General features: G+C 37.4%; 1 protein-coding gene and 1 long non-coding RNA gene across 8 annotated transcripts in view; one reads left to right on the forward strand and one right to left on the reverse strand.

Moving 5' to 3' along the window:
* tp73 (tumor protein p73) overlaps nucleotides 1–15,566 on the forward strand; it is a 44,942-nt gene that overhangs the window by 21,835 nt on the left and 7,541 nt on the right. For 4 of the 7 annotated variants that reach the window (XM_082188723.1, XM_082188719.1, XM_082188721.1 and 1 more), the window contains 8 exons: nucleotides 2,605–2,791; nucleotides 3,681–3,796; nucleotides 6,716–6,825; nucleotides 6,933–7,075; nucleotides 7,759–7,868; nucleotides 7,988–8,112; nucleotides 10,299–10,447; nucleotides 12,562–12,694. In XM_082188723.1, coding sequence (XP_082044849.1) covers nucleotides 2,605–2,791; nucleotides 3,681–3,796; nucleotides 6,716–6,825; nucleotides 6,933–7,075; nucleotides 7,759–7,868; nucleotides 7,988–8,112; nucleotides 10,299–10,447; nucleotides 12,562–12,694 — 1,073 coding nt within the window. The remainder of the gene's footprint in view (nucleotides 1–2,604; nucleotides 2,792–3,680; nucleotides 3,797–6,715; nucleotides 6,826–6,932; nucleotides 7,076–7,758; nucleotides 7,869–7,987; nucleotides 8,113–10,298; nucleotides 10,448–12,561; nucleotides 12,695–15,566) is intronic. The other 3 variants (XM_082188720.1, XM_082188722.1, XM_082188725.1) reach the window with 1 other exon arrangement.
* LOC309513132 lies at nucleotides 11,638–12,555 on the reverse strand. Its single transcript, XR_014211334.1, has 2 exons — nucleotides 12,134–12,555; nucleotides 11,638–12,099 (listed from the first exon to the last, which is right to left on the reverse strand). It is a non-coding gene; the product is annotated as an uncharacterized lncRNA (long non-coding RNA).

Raw genomic sequence — 15,566 nt, forward strand, 5'->3', positions numbered from 1 at the left:
AAGAGAGAGAGAGAGAAAGAGAGAGAGAGAGAGAGAGAGAGAGAGAGAGAGAGAAGAGAGAGAGAGAGAGAGAGAGAGAGAGAGAGAGAGAGAGATTGTGAGTGTGAATGTAAATGTAAATGTGCGTCTGTATGTAATAGTAAAGCTTGTTAGTTTATTTACAAAAAGAGTGAATGTTATCACCTCATTGCTGAGAAATGGCCTGTAATGTAGCTTTCAGTAGCGAAGCTCTTTTCTTTTTTTTTAAATCACGGGACAGAGATTGGTCAGGTGTCCAGGTATTGGATATGTATCTGATTTAAAGCCACATTTGGAAGCCACACACTCAGAATGAATGCGAAAAAATCTGATTTATGTATATTTTTGTGTTTATACCAAGCGGCCACCTTCCGGTCTCTTTCTTGAAATCATCACTGAAGTGACTTAAACTGTTAATTGACTGACCGCTAGAGACAGGCTGCAAAAGGGAGTCAATCCCATAGAACCCCCATGTTAAAAAGCCCAACGTTACAGCAGAAAAAAAAAAAAGAGTTTACAGCCTGGGGCAAAAAGTGTTTTTGGTCTATATAACAAATTTTGCCCTTCATGACAACTGTGAGGGGGGTGAATTTTTTTCAGAACTCATCCGTTTAAATTATATTAAGCATTACATTTCTGCATAATTAAGGGCGTGGCCACTTGAGTGACAGGTGGATTGCCGCTTATGTCTCTACTAGCCGTTTGTCTGCTGTCTGTTAGCGTCACGTCACCTCAGCTAATCCCGCCTTTTTGCCCATTTACGTTTACCCGGGAGTGACATGCGGTGACGCGCTACAAAGACGGACACTACGTCCATATTTCTTTACAGTCTATGATTTACACATGTGCAACAAATTTCGATCTGTGTCAGATGTGAGTAAAAAAATCTGATATTTTGTGCTAGTGTAAACTATTGTGCTAGCCTAAAATTATTTAGTCAGTCTCTACATGAGGGATTTTAAGTAAAGTGGTTTATGTTGTGACAACATATTGAAAATATTGTGTTGGTTTAACTTGTTTTAAGTAAACTGAACAAGCAGCAAAATTCATTTTTGACCTACTGGTTTTCAAAATGAAAAATGAAAACACTGAATTAAGCCAAAACGTCAGTTTAACACAAAGCAATCATGTTTAAACCAGAAAACCAAATCAATGGTGTGAAATCACAATGAATTGTTTAAATAAAATGAACCGTATCAAAAAATGCTTTTTTTGTTTTTGTTTAGGTCTGAATTATTAAATAGTCATAATGACAATATGCCACAAATTACAATGCTATATGTTTGCTAGGGTTTTCTGGGTGATTGCTTACTGACCCAAGTCAAATCTCTATTATAGTCTTACCCCTAAATATGCCTCACATCTCTTTGATGATATTATAATTTATTATGATATTAACTAAAATATTATGAGATTTTCAATTCATCATTCAGTAAATGAAGCTGTCAGATCTGGGCTGAACTGGACTTTGTATTGAATTTTAGATACAATTATGCTAAGATAAAAAATATTTAGATAAAATTTATGTTTATCTACCAGTATTAGAAAGTGAGTTTTGAACAAAGTCAGTAAGTGATATAAATATGTCATAAGATGTATATAAGATTTTTTTTGAGTTTCTTGTTGTCACAATTTACCGGCAAGTATTTGTTGACATTCATTTTATTTTTTGGGTTAATGCATAGCCTTGTTTAATTACTTACTACTAAATCAATAAATATATATAATCATTTCTAACATATTTCTTATTTGCTTCTCCAAAGCAAACAAACAAACAAACAAACAAAAAAGTCAAAATTGTATTGTTTTCTTGCTAAGTTCATTCAACTATTTTGGTTTTACAATGCAGTTTCTGTTTAATTCTAACACTTGTGACAGGTTTTAAGACGTCAGATGTCATTTGTACTATTTAAGTTACACAATTGTACAACTCCATGAACTCCATGAGCTTTAGTTCATGAGATGCATTAAAGATATGAGTATGATTGCAACATCAGTAGCATTCAGCAAACAGTGCTCATCACATTTGTTCTTTTGCCGCACCTGGTGTACAATCTCCCTTTCATAAAATCTGAATCACATTAATACAAGTCCGCACAAAGCAGGCCTGTACATTTGGTTTTTGAGGGAATATCTGGGATGTCTTTATAGTTTTAGACAAGCTCTGACATGTGCCGTGTGTGTGTGTGTGTGTGTGTGTGTGTGTGTGTGTGTGTGTGTGTGTGTGTGTGTGTGTGTGTGAGTGTGAGTGTGTGTGTGAGTGTGAGTGTGTGTGTGTGTGTGTGTGTGTGTGTGTGTGTGTGTGTGTGTGTGTGTGTGTGTGAGTGTGAGAGTGAGAGAGAGAGAGAAACCTTGTCCAGTGATGATGAATTTGTCTTAGTTTATCAAAGAAGGACATTCAGAACAAATCTGGTTATTTAGAGTAATGAAAGACCAATATTTTGCTAAGATGGACCCGGGACCAAATTAGTTTTCAGAAAAATTTGCATTTCTAAAATTTTGTCTTGGCTTCACTGTATAAGCAGTATTGATTCAAATGCTTATGCTTATCCATAACCCATTGTTTATTTCCATTTTTTTCTGCAGTACTCTCCGTTGCTTAAGAAACTGTACTGTCAGATTGCCAAGACCTGTCCGATTCAGATCAAGCTTGCTTCCTCGCCTCCAAACGGCAGCGTGATACGAGCCATGCCCATCTACAAGAAGGCTGAGCACGTCACAGAGGTGGTCAAACGTTGTCCTAACCATGAACTTGGACGGGACTTCAATGAAAGTTTGTAAACTTCATTCTTGTTTGATATTGTGACATTTCATTGTGTAAATGCAACAGCTTTTTCCGTTGCTTGACTGTTCACGTTAATAAAAGGTAAATATGCTTTCTTTCTGTATATGTGATGACATCATAACAGATCGGACATCTGAAAGCATTTATAAACCAGTAAAAATAGACCAAATTGGTTAACAAAGACATTTGAACAACTATTGAAGTAAAGTCTTTAATTATTATTATTATTATCATTATTCATAATATGAACACAAAAAAGTTGCTGAATGAATTTAAATAGGCAAATGCTTAAGAGTCTATTACTGGATCATTATTGCAGTGATTATTATGTTTCTAGCATGTTATATGTTTGGCAACAGACCTTGACCAAAAATATATGCATCTCTGTGATGGAAATAACATCACAACATTTATTTCCATCAAGAGGCGCATCAATTTATGGTCAATATCTTGTATTGACAATGCAAGAGTCCAGCTCTCTGTAAAGTCTCCTCCAGAACATCCCAAAGCCTTTCAGTGAATTTAAGCTCTGGACTGATGAATCTTGACATTATCATCCTGGAATAGGGCCATGATGTGTCTTCCTACATGAATGTTTAAGAAATGAAAAGCTACACACTCCATCAAGTCGGGTTAGAAGAGCTTAACCAAACATATAACATGCTAGAAACATAATAATCACTTCAATAAGGATCCAATCATAGACCCTTAAGTATTTGCCAATTTAAATCCAGTGACAGTGTATTATTCTTAGTATTCACCTCAAAATAACCAAAGCTATCATAATTTTGAGAAAGATTGTCAAACACAATCAGAAATATTCCTCTTGTCCTTCCTCCTCTAATTGAGAAGCTTTCTTTTCCTTCTCTCTGTCCAGGTCAGACAGCTCCTGCCAGTCACTTGATACGGGTGGAGGGCAATAATTTGAGTCAGTATGTGGATGACCCTGTGACAGGCCGACAGAGTGTGCTAGTTCCCTATGAGAATCCACAGGTTAGTTGAATAGTTGCAGATGCAGATGTCAGTTCACAATGTTCAACAATTCTCAAACCTACAGTACTCAGAATGCATTAAGCAACCCCACAGAAACAGGGTGAATCACTCACATTTTCATCAGAAAATTAAAAAAATGTATATTGTTTCTCACACTTACCCTTACCCTTGTGAAAAACAAGTAGCATGTTTTAAACTCTTTCCCCCGCCAGCATTTTTGATCATTTTCACAAAAAATGTCATGGCTCCCAGAATATTTGTTGTTGAATTGAACATGCAATATATCATAAGAAAGAACAGACCCTCTGCTTTTAAACAAAAAAACCTGTTTTATTCTAGCTTCATGCATTCTTTTTTTTATCAACACTTGAATGTGGGTAAGTTTAATAAAAAACACTACATCCAGATGGGTTTCAGAATGATGATCAAAACATACATCGTCCTGGGTCGACATTTCATTCGATAACTTTAGGCAGTTTTGATTTATATGCTGTTTAATGTTGATGATTGCGTTATTTTACATTTGCATCTGCTTACATATGACATCGCTTGTTTCTGCATCTTCTTCGCATGTGCTTTGATCAGGAAATTCAGAACTCTTTCAGAAGATGTCATAGACAGCGTATAACAGTGAAAACACAGAAAATTCTGTGTTTGGCGGGGAAAGAGTTAAAAAAGAGTGCTTATACGGAAATAATATACTTTAAAATACATATACTTAAGTGTGAACTAATTGCAATTATTTGCTAATTGTTATTTTCAATTAAATGATTGATATCAAATGCAGTTAGTTGATGTAAAGAGGGCTGTTTTTGACCCAAGAAGAAGGACTTAAGTACATCTTTATATGTTAATCACGATTAATAAAACCTAACTGTTAAAAATAATATGAGAACAAAATAATACTGCTGCATTATTAATATCATCAATGATTTTGAAAAAGAAATAGCCTATCTAAAAAGAATATGACCATCTCAAATAACCCATAGTCAATGTCGGGCATTACATTTGAGCTGAAACTGAAGAGTGAATGAACAACGGTCGGTAAACTGCAGTGCTTTGCTATAGCTGGTTAATATACTCAACCAAACACATCCTTTATGAGATTAATCAGATATAAGCAACATATCTTACAGTAATCTTAAAGTAATCTTACAACTTACATTTGCACAAAAGTGTCGTGTCGAATGCGCACATGAACTTGACCGCGCTAGTCTGATGTATAACTCTCATTGTGGATTCCCTTAACTGTGCGCTGATACACGGCAACTAAAGCACAAAGAATTTACAACATTTGAATCTATTACAATCATGTTCTCATTATAATGTTATGTATATGACATATGTGTGCTGCACATCTTGCACTTAACTGCCATTCAAATCCAGTTTCACTTCATTTCGCCGGTCTGCAAGGCGTGCTGTCTAACGCTAACCAATCAGACCTCAGTTACCTCCCAAAATACTTAAATAACCAATCAGAAAAATAGAAAAATATATTTTTTTAAAGTTAGGGTGATCATCGTTTTCATGATCGATCATTGCTGTCACGTTTGAGTACTCGAGTACTTGTGCCCATCCCTATTTTTGAACCATGTAACCTTGTTAAAAGTGCTTAAAGATTTTCAGGTAGGTGTAACATGTAGGATATATATAGAAATTGAATGACACTTCAAACTCTTTACAGAATTCACTGCATAAATTATAAATTAAATATAGATTAATCCTTCTTAAAGCTACAAACGTTATTCAGTCAAGAGATTTGAGTGATTTTCTCTGACTTTTGTTCTTTGATGTCACAGTCATCACAGCACAGGTTTATAGGCTGCTGTCACTTTAAGACCTGACGCACATCCTATTTTCTCACAACTCTTTACATACATTTAAGACTTCATTTAACTTAAGTGTGCTTGTGAGGATACTATACAAAACAGCCATTTTGGCATACATTTGTGTTTTTGTTCATTCAAGCGCTGTCTGAAGTTGCTTTCTGGTGCGCATGAATGTGTGTGTGTCACACAAACAGGAGATTCACTGATGCGCACACCAATAGTACCACACTCTTGTGTCTTATCATGCATTAAAAGCAATAAGCCACGAGAAGCTGTGGTTTACAGTTCATTTATAACAGCTAAGGAGCGTTGTTAGGCACGACACAAAGCATATGTATGTACATATTCATTCAAGTCTATTCTCTTTAAGTACACTGAAGTGGCCTTTTATTTGAGTAATATTGTATTATCTGCAAGTAAAGTTTTTTAAAAATATATATAAACTTTGAAGTACATTACGAGTGTGGTGTGCTTTATGCTTCAGAGAGAACATTTCTCGTTATAAACTGTTTCTATGGTTTTCTATGTGCAAAAGCACACATACACATACATACTGTTCATTCATGCACATACTCTCATAACACAACCCATATTTTCTCAAATTTACACATATACATGTTTGATGGTTTGAAAATGAGTGAAACCATGCAATGATCACTCGGTTCAGGACGCTTAACATGTTCTGACTGGCTATAAATAGCCCAAGGATTATTCTCAGTAACAATACCTGTAGTTATTCCTCTATTACCCTGTTGCTCCGTTTTGCGGCAAATTGGTGGTGCCCCCTAGAGGCACATATTTCTTACGTTCTTGTCAGTGCTGATGTTTGATTAATAAATACATTTCTGGTTCTTTTTAATAGTTTATTTAAATAAGTGTTCAAAAACAAAAGGTTTTTAACTAAAACTGCATTTAAAAAAATGAATCACTAAATCAGTTTTTTGAACTGGTTCATTTCAGTGTTTCTGAGTGAACCTAAATTAAATTATTAAAGTGAATTTGACTTTCCAATGCCGTACGATATGCTATATTTGCAATATAATGCAATGCTAGAAACTGAACATGTTTCTCTTTGTTTCTCTTTCTCAAGGTGGGGACTGAGTTCACAACCATTCTGTATAACTTCATGTGCAACAGTAGTTGTGTCGGTGGAATGAACCGCAGGCCTATCCTCATCATCATCACGCTGGAGACACGAGAGTGAGCGAACGCCTTTACTGTTTTCTTCAACACTGAAAACTGAATGGTTAGATTCAGTTTGGTTATGGCCAAAAGTTAAAGCTGAACTCTACCATCTTTTCCCACAGTGGACAGGTTCTCGGTAGGCGTTCGTTTGAGGGCCGGATTTGTGCGTGTCCGGGTCGTGACCGCAAAGCAGATGAGGATCATTTCAGGGAGCAACAGGCGCTAAATGATAGCGTGGCCAAAAATGGAAATGCCAATAAACGAAGTAAGCCATGAATGTATTTCTTTCTAGATATTCATATTTAAAATAAGTTTCTAATCTTTTAAATGTTATCATAGGGTGTTCACACTTGGCAGATTTGGTTCGATTAAAACGAACCCTGGTGTGATTGCTCTGTTAGTGCTGTTCATTTGAATAAGTGTGAAGTGTGAACACTGTCGTCTGAACCCTGGTGCGCACCAAACAAGCGCACTGAAGCCCCTGAAAAGAAAAGAAAAGTCACTATCCACTTCCAGAAGAATTCTGGCGTGGTTCGACTGAAATCTGAACGCAACTCGGCTGAAGCATACCTGATTTTTCTCGTCATAGGAGCTACGTTGCCCATTACAGTTCGGTACAGGCATCAGAAACACAATCTCCTCGCAGCAGATCTTCGTTTGTGTGCGACAGAGGTATTCCTGTTGCTGGTTTGACTCCTTTACAGTTCACAGCTGGCAAAAATACCATCATATGTACGCACAAGATGTCCGTAGCAAAATATATGCCATAAAAGCCGTTTTTTTTGTTTGGCATCTTTAGGTTTGTTGTTAAAAATGACAGTGTGAATGCTACATGAACCAAGACCAAATATATGATTTTCTTTTTTGGTCTGGACCAAAAGAACAAAGAGAACCAAAGTGCAAGTGTGAACACACCCTTAGTTATTTTATCTCTGGTTAAAACTGGAGATTCTGTTTATGATTTTACAGATTTCAAGCAGACTCCAGCCAATATTACAGGCCCTTCCATCAACATCAAGAAGAGGCGGCATGGAGAAGAAGAGATGTATTACATACCAGTGAGTGTGGAAGCATGCAAAACATACTTGTGTAATTTTTGTGATTTTTATTTTAATTTTTATGGTTTCCCCCCCTCAAATTTCTTAAGTTATTGTAATATTTTTGGATTGATTTGAAGGTGCGTGGTCGGGAGAATTTTGACATCCTGATGAAGATAAAGGACAGTCTGGAACTTGTGGAGTTTGTACCACAGCAGTTAGTGGACTCGTACAGACAACAACAACAGCAGCTCCTACAGAGACAGTGAGTGTTTATATATGCATCACATGCTGCCGTTTAAAAGTTCAGTCAAGTGACAGACAATCAGCAGTTCAAACAAATACTGTTGAAGAATCATTCCTGGAAGAATCCTGGGGGGAAAAAATGATCAGTTTCCACAAAAATATGAAGCAGCAGAACTGTTTTCAACACTGATAATAGTTTCTTGAGCATCAAATCATCATATTAGAATGATTTCTGAAGGATCATGTTACATGGAAGACTGGAGGAATGATGCTGAAAATTCAGCTTTGCCAACACAGGAATAAATTGCATTTTAAAATATATTCAAATTGAAACCAGTTATTTTAAATTGTTATAATATTTCACAATATTACCATTTAACTTTATGTTTGATCAAATAAATGCAGCCTAGGTGACTTCACCAACCTCAAATCTTACCGCCCCCAAACTTTGACCAGTACTGTATATATACTTATACAACACTTCTCTGTTTTATTATTTAGTCAAGTTTTTTTTGCACAAAAAATAGCATTTTTGCTACTGTAAATTTAAGACACAGTATATAGAGTAAAAAAATTTAACCATTCTTTTGACTTAAAGATATTTCTAACATGTAGTCCAGGGGTGACCAATCCTGCTCCTACCAATCGACTGTCCTGCACAGTTCATCTCCAATCCTAATCAAACACACGTGCCTTTAATTTTCAAGTGATCCTAAAGATCTTAACTGGTTGCTTCAGGTGTGTTTGATTAGGGTTGGAGATGAACTGTGCAGGACAATCGATTGGCAGGAGCAGGATTGGGCACCCCTGATGTAGTCAAACATGACACTCAACAAACCTAGCCAGTTCAGATATTTAGGCTGCGTTCACACTGCAGGGCTTAATGCTCAATTCCGATTTTTTTTTTAAATTAGATTTTTTTGCAAGGCCGTTCACATTTCCAATTAAATGCAACCTTTTGTGATCTCCTGTGTGAACGTGAAATGACCCAGAAGTGACCCGCATGCGCAGAAGAGTACTCAACGGTCAACGACGTCACTTGTTGTTTGCGGAAGTAGCTAAACATGGATGTCAACAGTGGAGCTCGTTTAGCGATATTAAAGTTATTTTCCCAACGGAGCCAGCGCAATTACAATCTTCTCGTTTTAAGCAGAAAATTAAAAAGAAGGAGGAGAGCAAGGTTTTTGGCCATGGCGTTTTGTGGAGCAGTGGTAGCAACGTCGGTACAGAGAAACGTGTGGGTGCGGAGTCGCAGCCAGGAGTGGTGGGATACTGATGTGAGTGTGTTTATCTTCTCATTCCCGCCTACTTCAACGCAGAATTATGACGTTTGTCGCGTATCAATGACGTGCAGGTCGGATACATGAGACTTGGCCGTTCAGACTGAAGTGGCATTTCAAAAGATCGGATACGTATCGGATTTGGACCACATACCCAAGTGGCCTGGGTCGCATTTGAAAAGATCGGATCTGTGTCGTTCAGACTGTCATGAAAAAATCAGATACAGGTCGCATAGGGGCAAAAAAATCGGAATTGGGTCGTTTCAGCCTGCAGTGTGAACGTAGCCTTAGTGTGTTCTAGCTCAAGCACACCTGGAGCAACTAATGAAGCCCTTGATTAGTGGCATCAGGTGTGCTTGAGACAACATCTGTTTTGCAGAGTTGTGCTGCTGAGAGGGATTCAGGAGGTTGAACATTTTTGAGACTGCAGAAGTCATTAAAAGTAGCATTTTCAGTTGAAATTGGGAAACCACTCTAAACATTTGTTGTGTTGAGCTATTTCAATTACTTTTGTTTGATTTGTTTATTTGCGAACAGCTGAAAGTCTGTCAATTTTGATTTGCAATGAGAGTTGAATAACTGTGTGTAAATTACCTCTGTTATGGTTTGCTGACAAAATTGCATGTACAATCAGTAATATCATACCTACCAATTTGCTGAATACAGGCCTTGGTTAGTAAATGAGTCACAGTGTTGATTGTAATATCATAACTGCCATAACTAAAATGTCATGCAAGCCAGCTCAGTTTCAGTACATGGCTTGGTGAACTGATGAGAGGGTTTTGCACTGTGAATAATAAAGTATTTTTTAAAGCATTTTCAGCTGTTCATGATATGGCCTCTTTCAGCTCATTCTTCAGCATCTAGTATTGTAGTGTTCCACAGAGGGCCGTATATAATTGTGTTCCTCTCATGTGATTCACAGGAGTCATGTTACCTCTCCGTCTCCATATGGCACACTCAATAACATGAATAAGATGCACGGGTCCATCAGCAAGCTTCCCTCAGTGAATCAGCTGGTGACACAACAGACTCAGCAGAGCGCAGGACCCTCTGCATCCATGTCACATATGGGTAAGCTCCTCCACAACATTTATATATATATATATACCATAGAACATTTGAAAAGTAACTGACACTACTGGAACTTCAAACGGGACAGGTTCTATGGTCAGATGAAACAAAAACATTAGCTTTTTTGGTAGCAAACACTTAAGATGGGTTTGGTGCACACAGGGATAAAAAAGTAGCCCATGTGTAAAATGAAATACTCTGCTGTGGGCCTAATTTTCTGCCAGAGGTCCTGGACATCTTGTTCAGATACATGGCATCACGGATTCCATCAAATACCAACAGATAAAAAATCTAAACCTGACAGCCTGTGCTAGAAATCTTATAACGGAGAACAGGATGGAGAGATTCTGTATGGAGGAATGGTCTCTGATCTCTTGTCAGGTGTTCTCCAAACTCATCAGGCATTATAGGAGAAAACTCAGAGCTGTTATCTTGGAAAAAAGAGGTTGCAAAAAGTATTTAATAAAAGGGGGCAAACAATTGTTCCCAACGTGTTTTGGAGAAAAACATTTATTTCATAATGTGATTTTCCCCCCACTTTCAATTATTTTACTTCAATGAAAGGTTAGATTTTTGCACATTTTTAAAATAAAATATCAAAAGGATTAAAAATGCTGATTTATTTTTTACAGCCATATTTGATCATATTTACCAAGGGGGCAAACACTTTTTCACACCACTGTATATATATATATTATAGTTTTTCTTTCATGTCATATACTCTTTTCATATACCAGTTCATCTCTAACCAACTCTTTATAAAATGTTATTGATTTTGTCTATATATTTTAGTTATTTTAGTCTAAATTATTATAGTTAAAACTTTTATTAAATGCAAGTGCTTTTTTTGACCCACTCAAGTAGGACTTACAAGTACATCTTTATATGAAATTTCATAATTCTGTTGTCTTTAAAATGTGGTTATAGTGTACTGCCAAATGTACTGGCAAACATTTATTTTACACTACAATACACTTTAATGTCATTTCTATTGAAACTTGTACTTCATGTGTTTAGATATATTTGTAATTGCACATTTGTGATAATGTTGTTGCAATTTAGTACAATTAAAATATATTAACTTTAAATGTAGTCTCAAATAACACTAGTTAAAATCATAATCAAGTACTTAACATGTGCTTTAGTATGTTATTCAACACATCAAAATAAGTGTACTTTAAAACACGGCAAAAGATTAAAGTATCACTTTTAATTTGAAACTATTACAAAGTGCACTTTTCAAAAGTGTCTCACTCTTTAAGTAGACTTAAAGGGATATTTCACCGCTGGAAAGATGAATGTGTATTTAAATTGGGTAATTTATGTAGTAGAAATGTGAAATTCTTTTAGAAGTTGGTGCCTTCTAGACTATTTTTGGCTCATGTGGATGAGAGACAATAACTCCCAGAATGCACTTGCTTCGCTGCCCTTCGAGGCCACTCCCAAGCCACGTCTACCGGTTACAGAGGGCAGTGTCAGAAGAAATGATACAACTAGGCTACTAGTTGACTCAAAACTGAAAAGACGCCGTTTTATCGTGAGATCCCCCTATCCCTCTATGGGCGGGCTGAAAACATGCAGAACGAGCTCCTCCTACTGGCTGTAGTCTCTCGCCTCTGACCAAAAAAGCCTCCGATGACGCTAAATGACGTCTTTTTGCGTCATTGGAGGTTTTTTTCCAGACACACAATACAGAAATCTCTCGTCTCAGGGGGACATGAGGGAGGGAAGCACGGTCATTCGAAAATGTCTCGGTTTCTACTGATACAAAGCTTAATGCTAATCGGTGAAGTATCCCTTTAAGTGACCTTGTATTCCAGTAATATATTATCTGCAAGTAGTTTTTAAGATTTGAAGTACACTACAATTGCACATTCAATACAATCATACACACTTCTTTTTTACAAGGGTATCTCTTTGATTTGATTTGCTTTCATTCAATGAAAGCGAGACTATTGTTCTAGCAATGACATTTGCATTCATGAAAAGCTACCAGACATTTGGCCAATAGCAAAGTGTTATTTGATCTCTAAATCCCATGTGATGCTCATTTGATGTTTGGTGAGTGTTCATTTAGGTTTTGACGATTGGCTCTTGTGGTTTTGTTCATGCAGGAACAAACATGCTGGGTGGACACCACATGCAGTCTAACGGCGACGTGAATGGAGCTCACCCGTCACAGTCTATAGTGTCCACCTCTCACTGTACCCCTCCCCCACCTTACAACCCCGACCCCAGCCTCGTCAGGTACTTCACCCTGCAGTAGCACCAACCTGACACACGTGTACACACAGACTACAAATGATGTTCAGCTTCTTTCATATGGATTCTTACAGCAGTGCGACTGAAATTAGCCTCATGTGTCTCATCAAGAGTGCCTTCAGATTGTCTTATTCTGTAGAGCAGGGGTGTCAGACTCAGTTTTAGAGGGCCAGTGTCCTGCAGAGTTCAGCTCTAACCCTTATTAAACACACCTGTATCAGCTTATCAAGGTCTTCGGGATACTAGAAACTGGTGTTTAGGAGCTGGATGGAGCTAAACTCTGCTGGACAGTGGCCCTTCAGGAGTGAACTTTGACACATGTGCACTAGGGCTTATTTACACCTAGTCACTTCATGCGTTTTTTCCTATCGGATAGACATCTGATCATCAAAAAAACAGGTATAAATGCCCTACGAGACTAAATGATCCGACCAGTGCTGATGCCGCTCTTTCTCCTATTGCGGTGCTATTGATCCTATTGCTAAATAAAATGTAGCGTTTATCTGTTTCATTCGTTGACGTGAACTCCGTTAAATTTGCATATAGCACGGGAATTGAAGATCGAATTTACATCCGTTTTGCGGAGACACATTTATGTGGCCATGTGTAAATGGAACCGTTTTAACAAATCAGATATCTATTCGATCAGTAAAAACGCATGAAGTGAACAGGTGTAAAAAGGCCCCTAGAGATAAAGAGCAACCTAAAATCATTCAAAATGCTCCTTTAGATGCATCTCCATTTCACCACGACTTGATCATCTATCTTTAAATAGTTACAGTTTTAGAATTACAGAATACTAATAAATTTTTTTGTGCTAATGCACAAAAGAGGATTTTGATTGTAATTAAATCTTTGCTTTTTTAAAGAGGTTCCTATTTCAGACTTGTACATAAGATTAATATCTTTTTTAAATATTTCTCTGCTGGTCAGAGAAACATTTTGACTTTAAATCATACGGCAGATCACGTGCAGTTATTTATCACATTGGGCTGGGTAGGGGGTGGTGAGGTGCCTAAATGACCTGTGCAGTTTCTATCAGGTGAATCTCACAAAAACATGTCTGGTACACCCCAAAATCAAAAGGAAAAAATTGCATTTGGCTTGATTTGTTTTAAACGGATAGTTCATCCAAAAATTGTAATCAGTTACTCACCCTCATGTTGTTCCAAGCCCATAAGATTTTCGTTCAACTTTGGAACACAAATGAAGATCTTTCTAATGAAATCTGAGAGATTTTTGTCCCTCCGTTGATAGTACACGCAACTACCACATTGACGCTTCAATAAGTTCATTAAGAGATCCTAAACCTAATCTATATGAAATTTTCTGAAGAGACACAATCACTTTTTATGATGAACAGATTTAATTTAGGCTTTGATTCACATATAAACATTGATCAGTGAACATAAACAGAAGCTCAAACTAATTTTCTTGATGCGCGAAATACATTGCTGAACCTCATTGGTTCTTGTTGAAGCTCAAACGTGCTGCGTAACAAGAATTAACCTCATTGGTTCTTGCAGAAGCTCAAACGTGCTGCGTAACACAAGAATGAACCTCATTGGTTCTTGCTGAAGCTCAAACGTGATGCGTAACACGAGAATGAACCTCATTGGTTCTTGCTGAAGCTCAAACGTGCTGCGTAACACAAGAATGAACCTCATTGGTTCTTGCTGAAGCTCAAACGTGATGCGTAACACGAGAATGAACCTCATTGGTTCTTGCTGAAGCTCAAACGTGCTGCGTAACACAAGAATGAACCTCATTGGTTCTTGCTGAAGCTCAAACGTGATGCGTAACACGAGAATGAACCTCATTGGTTCTTTCTGAAGCTCAAACGTGCTGCGTAACAAGAATGAACCTCATTGGTTCTTGTTGAAGCTCAAACGTGCTGCGTAACAAGAATGAACCTCATTGGTTCTTGTTCAAACTCAAACGTGCTGCGTAACACGAGAATGAACCTCATTGGTTCTTGCTGAAGCTCAAACGTGTTGCGTAACAAGAATGAACCTCATTGGTTCAAAGAATGCTTGAGCTTCCGTTTACCCATGGCCGTAGCCAGAAATGAGGTCACTGAGGTCCGGATAGGCTATATAATAAATGTTGTGACATAATTGGTTAATATATTATCACTACTTTAATGGTGCAAGGATATTGCACTGCACCAAGATCTTCTCATCTGAGCTGCTTCAGTGGACTAACATCGCTCGTCAATGTCAAAATATTTAAGATGACCAATCAAATCAAAGTAGGCGAGCTTTATATTCACAGAAGTTGCTGAGCGCGAATTCCAGCACTCGACACTTCAGTAAACAAGTCATAAAATGCGAGATAAGATGTAAGTACAAAAATAATCAGGCAAATGAATATTTTTTTTTCTAATGTCGCCATTTTGAATTGAAAACAGGCCTACGTAATTTACGTGATTCATATAATGCAGGGTTTCTCAAACTCTGTCCTGGAGGGCCACTGTCCTGCACAGTTTAGCTCCAACCCTGATCAAACACACCTGAGCAAGCTAATGTCTTCAGGATCAGAAACTCACAGCTAGGTGTGTTTGATCAGGGTTGGAGCTAAACTGTGCAGGACAGTGGCCCTCCAGGACAGAGTTTGAGAAACCCTGATATAATGTAATAATTAGTAACTGTCAATGTGATGGAATAAGAAACATAAATCTCTCAGAATCTCTCTGGGGACAGAAATCTCTCAGAGTTCATTAAAATATCTTAATTCATGTTTCGAAGAAGAACGAAAGTCTTACTGGTTTGGAACGTCATGAGGGTGAGTAATTACTGACAGAATTTTCATTTTTGGATGAAGCACTTTTAATGGTCTCTGCATTGTGACAGATTTT

The sequence above is a fragment of the Leuciscus leuciscus genome (assembly GCF_965113295.1).
Source record: "Leuciscus leuciscus genome assembly, chromosome: 13".
NCBI classification, from domain to species: Eukaryota; Metazoa; Chordata; class Actinopteri; order Cypriniformes; family Leuciscidae; genus Leuciscus; species Leuciscus leuciscus.